The sequence below is a fragment of the Artibeus jamaicensis genome, unplaced genomic scaffold (genome assembly GCF_021234435.1).
Source record: "Artibeus jamaicensis isolate MK-2021 breed Jamaican fruit bat unplaced genomic scaffold, CSHL_Jam_final contig_444, whole genome shotgun sequence".
Classification (NCBI taxonomy): domain Eukaryota; kingdom Metazoa; phylum Chordata; class Mammalia; order Chiroptera; family Phyllostomidae; genus Artibeus; species Artibeus jamaicensis.
Genome location: NW_026521831.1, coordinates 3,718,432 through 3,728,093, shown reverse-complemented (window position 1 = coordinate 3,728,093; position 9,662 = coordinate 3,718,432). Strand labels below are relative to the sequence as shown.

Sequence of the window (9,662 nt, the reverse complement as noted above, 5' to 3'; positions counted from 1 at the left end):
AGCAGCCCAGCCTCAGGGCATGCCGGCCCCTAACCACCATACTCCGAGAAAGCACTGCTGTGCCCAAGAAGTGTGTGGCTTGGCCCAGTGGGGTGCCTGCTGGGGGCTGCGGGTCTGGCTGGGGAGCAGGGGTCTATGGAGACCCCTGGAGGTGCCTCCTGCCCAGGAGGTAGCTGGGTGTCCTCCCACAGCCCAGGGGTGGTTGCCCAGGCACCTTCCCAGGACACAGGGAAGTTCTGAGCAGCATTAGGAAGCTGGGAGGACCCCGCTGTCCATCCAGCCCAAACTCAGTACAGATGGGGACACTCCTGGGAGGCTCTGGCCACAAAGGGTGGAGCAGAGGCTAGAGCCCTGGGGAGGTGGGTGGCCCTCGAGGCTCTCAGAGCAGGGCAGCAGCATGGCCTACCCACGCAGGGGACCAGAGCTGTGGGTCGCTCTGGCCTGGCCTGGAGTTAGTGGACAGGCTGCAGCAGCAGCCTCCGCCTGCCCTTCCTGACTCCTCCATGTCCCTCCCCACGCTGCTGAGCTCCCCTCTTCATGTCAAGGCCTGGAGGCCGTGATGCCACAAGGTGAGGCCTGGGAGGTGGGGCAGTCTCAGCTCCAGCAGCCCAGGGCCACCCTCTAGGGTCCTTGGCACCTTTCCCAACTGGTGGAAAGGAGTGGTCTAGCCCTCACCTGGGGCCCTGAGCATCACTGCTGCTGGCAGGGTGACTGGGGGTCTCTCCACTCCTCCGGACAGTGCTGGCGTCAGCCTACCAGTCCTCTGGGCAAGGTGTGCCCCGCCCCCCCCAGCTCCACACAAGGCTGGGTGCGCGGCTCGACTCCTGAGAAGGAAGTTGATGGCAGACTCGCTGCTCCTAAGTAGTGCTCATAAGGGTGGATAGCTAGCATTTGTTGAGCATTTACTACTGAGCTAGGCACAGTTCTAAAAGTTTTACCTATTTTTCACTCCTTTAATCCTTACTGTGGCCCCCAAAGGCATGGCATCACCACCCATCTTTTCCAGGGGAGGGGGTGGACCCCCCAAGGTGGCTCTTTAACTGGTCTTGGGTCCCACCTTCAGAGGGTGAGGCAGCTTTGAACAGAGCCCCCTTCCCCTGAGTCTTATCCTTCCTCTTCCCTGGACTACCTGTCCCCTGCCAGGCCACTCGCGTGAGGACAGCCAGCTCAGCCACTTCTTTGCCTGCATCTGCCTCCACAGTTCCTGCAGGGAAACCACTTCCTGCATGACATCATCTAAACCGGTGATTCTCGAGTTTAAGCAGAATCACCTGCAGGGCTGGTTAGAACTCTAGCTGCCGGCTCCTATCAGAGTTTTTGACTCAGTTACATCTCGGTGGGGCTGAGAATTTGCACTACAACACGAGGCGATGCTGATGTGCTGGCCCAGGGGCCACACTTTGAGAAATGCTCTCTGTGCTAGTGCTGCCCAGCAGGAATGTCACAGGAACCACACAGGCAACTCCGAACGTTCTGGTAGCTCCATTATCAAAGTGAAAACAAACAGGGGGCATTAATTTTAATAATATTGAACTCCTATTCAGGTAATCAATATAAAAATATGAATGTCACATACACTTTTGGCACTAAATCGATGTGATCCGGTGGGCATTTTACACACACAGCACGTCTCAGTTTGCACTAGCCACGCTGCAAGTGCTTGACAGTCACATGAGGTCAGTGGCTATCACAGCACATAGTTTTGTCCCAGGGAAGAGCCAGGAGGTTGGCCACGTGCTTCCCAGCAGCGCTCTCTGCTGGTGGCTCGCAGTGTTGCCAGCCCAGGAAAAGGCCTGGCACCGGAGCCTCGGTGTGCTGGCTCTTTACTCCCCACCTGATCACAGGAGAGCTGGATCAGATGAAGAGGCCAGGGGGAGGGTACAGGAGTGTTCTGTTGACAGAAGTCACAGGTTGAGCCATGGTCACATTGAGCCAGAGGTCACTGGTGTTGATCTGTGCACCAGAGAATATTAAGGATCGCCCAGTCCTCTCATTAGCTTTAGCTGCACAGGTTCCGGTTCACAATTGTATCCTGAGGCTGCTCAGTGCCTGCTCTCTTGAGGCCCAGACTACGGCCAGAGCAGTTCAGGACCTGGACCTGCCCTTCTCGACCTCAAAGAACAATTGTTCGGGGTCCTCCCTTCAAATTGCCTCTAACCCCTGGAGCTTTCCCAGCTCTGGAGAGGCTGTGACCTCCACGCCTCACCCCGCAGCAGGGGCAACCAGAGGTCTCCTGCGCGTTCCTGCAGCTGCTTCTCACGGCCACAAGGGGTCGCAGCGCCAAGCCACCGACTCCTAGCCCAACTAAGAGAGGCCATTGCAGGTCCCCGCGCCAGGACCAATACCCTGGCTGCCGTCCCCAGGGCAGAAATCCCGTCTCCTCTGTGCTTGGCGCTCTCTGTCACCCCGCTACCCACATAATCTATGACAGTCATGTTCCTGACCGGGACTGTCCTTGACGGTACCTGGGAAGGGGGTACATAGAGGCCTCTGTTTTTTCGTCCCCAAACCTCTCCTGGACTGGTTCTTGAGTGGGCAGGGACATGTCCCCTCTCAGAAACCCAGCAGCAGTATTTCTATTTGGGCGCACCTCACCAGTCCGGAGGATCTTTATCTGGTCTAGGAGTGGGCACACCGGGCCCTTCCCATTCTCTGCTTGCACTCTGGGGGCCCCTGAGTGTAGAACTGGGGACTAAAAGACTCAGAGCTGGCCTCTTCTGTACCTTCTTCCAGACAGGTCGGTACGGAGAAGCAGGTTATAAAGGGAGGGAAGTCTTGGTCATTATGGTTCAAAAACACCCTTTGGCCATGCCGCTCATTTCCCTTGATGACGACCTTCAATACCCAGATTTTCAGCCACTCCAACTCCAGGTTCTTTGGACTCACGTCAATGCCTCAGACACGACTTCCTTGGATCTGGGAGGATCCAGAAGCGCCCGAGGCTCCGTGCAAGCAGGCTCAGGCCCAGACGAGAGCTCTTCATTAGCAGACACAGACCTCCCGGCGTGCTGGTCACTTGCCCCTGAGTCCCTCTGGGAGGCCGAGGGCACTAGGTGTGGATAGGTCAAGAAAGGGAAACCAGCTTTGGGAGTTGGAGATTCCAAGGAGAAGGCTGGGAACAGTCGGCGTAATACAGAAATTTGGAGGCTGAGATGGGTTTCCAGGAGGGATTTATGGAAAAAGGAAGGGACCTAGGACCGCGCGAGGAGAAACGCTATTTGGAGATGCCAAAGAAGGCGGAACCAGCTAGCAGGAGTTACTGCCGCCGCCTGAGTAGCAAGTGCTGAGGAACCAGGGTTGCCAGGGACAACGCGTTCTGGGCGGAGCTTCTTGTGGATTAGCGCTTTAGGGCTGAGGGCGGAGCCCCGAGAGGCGAAGAGGAGGTGTGGCCTTAGAGGTCTGAGCCAGAAGCGGAGTTGTGAATGGTGGATACTCCATGCTTTAGGCGGGGCCTGGCCGAGGGGCTTATTTATTTGGGGCGGAGCTTCAGGAAGGGCGTGGCGGATCATTTTAGGGTTGGGGGCGGACCCGGAGAGTGGAGCCGGAGGCGGAGACGTGGTTGGCGGGGATGGAGCGCTCTGGGAGGGGTCAAAGAGAGCGGGGGCGGAGCCGAGCGGCGGGGGCGGTGCTGGGTCGCGCGGGGCCTGGGGCAGAGGCGGCGCGCGGCGCTGACAGCTGAGTCCGCTCGCGGCCTCCCACCCCCTTGGTGCCCCGCCTTGACCCTGGCCTGGCCTGCCCGGGAGTCATGAGTCCCGGGCTGCTGCTGCTTGGCAGCGCCGTCTTGGTCGCCTTCGGCCTCTGCTGCACCTTCGTGCACCGCGCTCGCAGCCGCTACGAGCACATCCCCGGGCCGCCGAGGCCCAGGTGAGCGGGGGGGTGGTGGGGGCGGGGGCCTGGATGGGGTGCTCGAATGGGGGGTCTGGGGGCTGCGTCCAAACCGAGAGTCAAGGTCGGGGGTCCAGCTTCGCCTTTGAGCGCGGCGGCTTGGAGACCGCGGCGGGGAGAGGGGCGCTAACTATTCTTAGTAACAAATTACTCAGTCGCCGCAGCTGCTCGGCGCCCACCGCGTTCAGCTGGGCCCCACAAACGTGATGGCAGCGACAACCCTGTTAGGTAGGCGCTAGTGTTACCCCATCGTTCAGACGAGGAGACTGAGGCGCGCAGAGGCAAAGTCACCTGCCCAAGGTCACACCATCGGTAAGCCTAGATTTAAACCCACGTTAGCCTGGCTCTAAAGTGAGCGCCCTAACTTTGGGGACTTGGACAGGGTCACTCGACTTGACTGTAGCGCTGTACTTTGGTCACCTTCCCTTTTGCATTTCTGTCCTGGTGTATCTTGTTTGTCTTCTTCTTTGCACTTCCGTTCCATCCTTGGCCCCCATCCCCCCAACTTACCTCCCCTACCAGAAATTTACCTTTCTGAAGCTTAAATCAAATGTGCTATCACTCTGCTCCAAAGCCTTCTCATGAGTTTAGAACTAAATCTAATTCTAAATGAAGTCCACCCCGTGGCCACCAAGGCCCCTGACAGCTGAACTGTCAGAACCTGCCCCTACGGTTCTCTTTCCCCTTGCTTACTCCCTGCTGCCCCAGTCAATCTGTGCCGTCCCCCCACCCCCACCCCCACCCCCAGCTGATTTCCTTTTTGCTAGTTTCCCATCCACCATGTGTAAAGCCTGCTTAGCCCCAAACACCCAATGGGGCCATCCCCCATGAAGTTACCTTCTGTTCACCTGTTGACTGTCTGCACCTGTTGTCTGTCTTCCCCTTTAGAATGTGAGCCCCAGAAGGGCAGGGTTGCTGTGTCGCTTGTGTATCCCCAACGCCTGGCACATTGCAGATGCTCAATAAATATTTTTTGAATGAATGAATAAAAAATGGCATTAGATACACTTTTTAAGACATCAGGATCTGAACATTCTGGAAGGCACCCAGAATAAAAAATGGTATTAGATACACTTTTTAAGACATCAGGACCTGAACGTTCTAGAAGGCACCCACTTCCAGCACAAGCCAGATGCCCTGGTGTTAGAAGCCTGAATGCCTGTGTGGTGCGTTCTGGAAAGATCTCTGTGGTTGGCGGCGTAGGGAGGCAACTGTCTCCCCCTGCTGGCTCTCTGTCCTCCCAGGCGTCCTCGCCCACCCTGGGGTCTCCCCAGGCCGGTTTTTCCTTTCATAGAGGCCCTGTCTTCCCCCCTCGATGGTGCTTCCCCAGCCTTCCAGGCCTGCCTTAAATACCGACTCCTCAGGGAGACCCCACCTGCTCCCACATTATGTTCATTTTGTAAACTCTAGGTGACCCTAACGTCAATTGGGTAATTCATTATTCGTACAACCTCTTGTTAAGTGTTTGTCTCTCCTAGAGGCCTGTGTCTGTCTTGACCACTGCCATGCCTCCCACATCTGGCACAGCAGTGCCTGGTGCATGCGCAGGAGACTCTTGCTGAGCAGGTGATTCAAGGTGGCTATTAGGTGCACTGTCACACTTCCAGGTTTCCAAATCACTAGTTCTGATGGGTCTCATCACAGCTCGGCCTTCCCCGAAACCCAAGTGCTTCAAGCATGACAGACCATGACAGACCTGGGGAGCAGGCCTGGTCTACCCGTGTCTTGAGAAGGCAGGACTTAAGTCAAGCCTCTTTCTGCCCCTTTGCCTCTCATAGGTCCCCTGCCGGGAACTGGCCTGCAGCCCAGGCACGTGCCCTGACTGGGACTCGAACCGAGATCCTTTGTTTCGCAGGCCCGTGCTCAATCCACTGAGCTACACCAGCCAGGGCTGTAATTGCGTTTTAAACATAGACCTCACCCTTCCAAACCAGACCATCACCACCGGTATTTCATCGCCGCTGAAAGAAGCCCCACACCCACAAACTGCCACACATCTCACCCCAACCCCCAGCCCTCGGCAACCACTCATCTGCTTTCCGTACGTGCGTTTGCCTGTTCTGGACATTTCACATAAATGGAGCCACACAATATGTGGCCTTTTGTGTCTGGCTTCTTGCGCTTAGCGTGTTTTCCAGGGTCATCCATGGAGTAGCATGTGTTCACATTTCTCTCCTTTTCAGGCCTGAGTTCTCCCCCAAATCTCATCCCACAGAATTTTCATGTAACCTACTGGTGTGTGTGGGTGGCCCAAGGAGTGGGAGGAGGCTGAATGTAATTATGGTCCGGCTCTTAGTTCTAATGAGGGGAACCGAATTGGGCCCAGGCAAAAAGATTTTGGATTAAAGAGGGGTTGGTGGCCAAATATAAAATCACACTAACCGAAAGTTCCAAAACTCCTTCTAGCACAAATCAGGTGCTTTGGCATTCAAAGCCTGGATCCCCAGCCCGTGCTTGGCTAAAATACCACGGTTGACAAGAAATCAATGTACTGAGCCTCCAGAAGTGGCATTTGCTCCTTGGTGCTTCAGGGCTTTGCCAGCTTGCAGGCAAGGACCCCTCTGTCCCTCGAAGAGGCAGCTGCTGTGCTCCTGCACCCTGACCCTCTGTCCTCCTAATTCTGTAGGAGTCTCCAGAATGCCCTTTCTCCAGGTCGCCCTCTTTGAGTGCCCCACTTCCCCACCTCTGTGTCCTCATTGCAAATAATGTCCTACTGCACCGATCCGTGTAACAGCTGAGAACTCAGATCCATGTTCGGATCCCACACAAACACTTGTAGCTTCTTTATTGCTCTGCCGCTGCTCTAAACTCTCATCAGCCTCCTCTCCTGGCAGTGAGGGGTGAGGGTAAACTTGACAACGAAAAGTCTCTCTGCCCCAGTGTTTATTTCTTTTGCAATAAGTTTTCAAGTTTGACTGCTGGGTGGTGCTGGTTCCCTCCTCCCCCTCCTACTTGCCAACTTGTCATTCAGTAAGTTGCCGGGCGGTTCCTCGTGATGGTGGAGACCCACTGCTGGACTTTGGGTGCCCAGCTGAGCGCTCACCACCCCTTCTCTCTGGCACAACCGCAGCCCCTCACCCTCACCCCTACTGGGTGGCCGCTTCTTCATTCCTTTGGGCTCTCCAGGTGACCTCTGCTCCAGGGACTGGTCACAGCTTTCTCTGCCCACAGGAAACTTTGGATCCCACTGTGCCCATTGAAATTTATAGGAACTGCATGTTCTGGGGACCAGCCAGGAGGGGTATTTTTGCCCTCCCTTCTGTCCTGCCACTTCCAGCCCACCACCAGGGGCATGCCAGGTGGGCTTCTGTCTGTCCCCTCCTAGTCCCAGTGTTCCACCACCCCTCCTCCCTTACCTGCTTATTTCTAACCCTGGCTCCTGGCCATGCCTTCACCTCCCTACTGCCCCCTGCAGGAGCTGGAGGGGTCAGGCTTTCGTTCCCTTTCTTGCCTGGCATAGGAGACCTCCCCACTCTGGTACCCTTGTCCTTGGGGTCACTCACCTTCCTCCTCGAGGGGGGTGGACCCTGGGCAGAGGCTCTCAGATTGGCCTGGGAGGGGGAGGCTGCTACAGACTCTCTTCTCACTCAGGTGCCTCACAACAGAACATTTTCCCCAAGAATGAGCTGCTTTGGTGAGTGGCCATGGAAACTAGATTATTCTGGAAATACAGCCAGTGGTGTGTGCTGTCCACAGCTCATATTTCTGCAGGTGGAGTGGTACAAGTTCAAGGCCTCACCTCAGGCGGGCCTCAGCGGCCACCCTGCCCTTTCTCCCGTGTATCTGCTCAGCTCCCCTCCAGCCTCCCTGCTGGCTCTTCAACCCTGGCACGCCCCCTCCACCCCCTCCACCCACATTCTCAGCTTCTCTTCTTGCCTCTGACTTCCCAGAGCATGTGGATCAGCTGAGATGACTTCCTTTCAGGGCTTTGCTGCAACGGCCGCCCCCTTGCCTGCGCAGGGCCCACTCGTCCTGCCCTCCCACTGGGACCAGGGGCTCCTGGCCGAGGACAGCTGTCCCTCTGCTTAGCTGCACTGCCCCGCATTGGCCCCTCTCCTGCGTCATCAGTTTTCCTTCTCTTCTGCATCCTCCCCATTTTTATATAACATGCTGTCAAAGCCAACCCTTTTGTTTCCATTCTCGTTCCCTCCAACGGCTGCCCCCGTCTCCGCACCCCCACTGCAAACCTCCCCAAGGAGCCTGCCTGTCTTTGGGCTCCTGTTCCTCCCTTCTGTTCTCTCTCGAACCCACCACGGCATCGGGCTCTGCCCCCTACCTCGACCCAGTCTCCTTTGTCAAGGTCCCGGTGACTGCCATGGTGCTTACCCATGGTCAGCACTGGGCCCCCATCTCACCTGGCCCCTCAGCAGCTTGGGGCAGACAGGTGCCTCCTACCTTCTTGAAGCCTCTCTGGCTCTCCCCACGTCTCCTGCTCAGTCTCTTGGGCAGATTGCCCCTTTGCTGCCTGTCTTTGGGCCTCAGGGTGAAACTGAGTGCACCCCTCTGGGGAATCTGAGGAATCACAGACCACAGAGCTGCCTTACCAAGGTCGGGGGCGGGGCAGGACTGCTGCACCCAGGGCTGCTCTGGGGGTTGTTGAGCTGGAGCCTCCAGCTGCCCCTCCTGCAGGCAGAGCCAGCTGTCTCAGGGCCGGCCCACCTGCATGGGCACAGACAGGGGTGGAGGACGGGTCTGCTGCCCCCCAACAAGCCCCTTCTCGGTCCTGCTCACCTTAGTAAGTGTCAGCTCCATCCCTGCTCCCTGTGGCCCAGGGTCATCTTTGACACCTGTGTCTCTCAACACATGTAAACGGTTGGCGAGCCCTGCTGGCTTCACCTTCAACATCCATTCGGAATAGAACTTCTTTCTTCCATGGGCCCCAGCCCTCATCATCTTCCATGGCCCTTCATGGGCGTGGCGGGGGTGAGTCCAGAACAGTGACCCCGCAGGCTCTGCTGCCTCCTGCAGCCGCAGAAGCCAAGCTCGTGAGACAGGGGAGAAGGAAAGTGGTTGAGTCCGGTACCAGCTGCTTAAGAGGATGGCAGGCTCACACCTCCAAAACCATCTCTGGTCAAGGCAGCCATTCCCATGGGGAATGGGTGGGAGCTCAGGAGGGGCTCAACTCCTTGGGGGGGGGGAGTGCAGACGTGCAGTTTCTCTTGAGGGGCAGAGGCTGAAACACTTCCCACCTGGGCTCATGGCGTTCTGTTGTTTCCTTGTGCCGTATGTCTGCCGGACGTCCGTGGTTCACCATCAGCACCAGCGTGCCTCATTCTAGGAACAGGCGGTTCGAAAGGAAGGTGGACTTGGCCAGAGGGAAGATATACAGTCGGTTAGAAGCAAAGGGTTAATGCATGACTTCGATCACTAGACTAATAATATTAAGTCACAGTTATACCCTTGCTTCTACTGCCTGCGCCCTCCTCGCCCCCTTTACTCTCAGCTATGCAGCAGCAAGAACATTGCATTTAAAACCCAGGTCGTATTCTGTCTGCTCTGCGCAAAACCCACCGGCAGCCCCCACTTGCCTGAGGGCAAAGCCGAAGTGCGGACGGCAGCCCCCAAGGCTGTCTGTACCTGTCCACCTTGGGGACCACACCCTGTGCATGGTCCCCTTAAGCACTCTGGTCTCACCACACTGCCTTCCTTGAGCTTACCAAGCACACTCCCACCTCAGGACCTTTGCACCTGCCTTTCTCTTTGTCTCAAATGCTCTTCCCCCAGATACCTGCTTGGCCAAGTCCCTCACTTCTTACAGCTCACGTGACACCTTCACA

The 9,662-nt window shown here is 56.9% G+C and overlaps 1 protein-coding gene across 3 annotated transcripts in view; it reads left to right on the top strand.

The window, feature by feature from the left end:
- The first annotated feature begins 3,645 nt into the window (after positions 1-3,645).
- The window catches only part of LOC119037986 (cholesterol 24-hydroxylase), a 30,698-nt gene continuing 24,681 nt past the window's right edge, over positions 3,646-9,662 (top strand). For all 3 annotated transcript variants that reach the window (XM_037130407.2, XM_037130406.2, XM_037130405.2), the window contains exon 1: positions 3,646-3,864. In XM_037130407.2, coding sequence (XP_036986302.1) covers positions 3,746-3,864 — 119 coding nt within the window. In that variant the 5' untranslated portion in view covers positions 3,646-3,745. The remainder of the gene's footprint in view (positions 3,865-9,662) is intronic.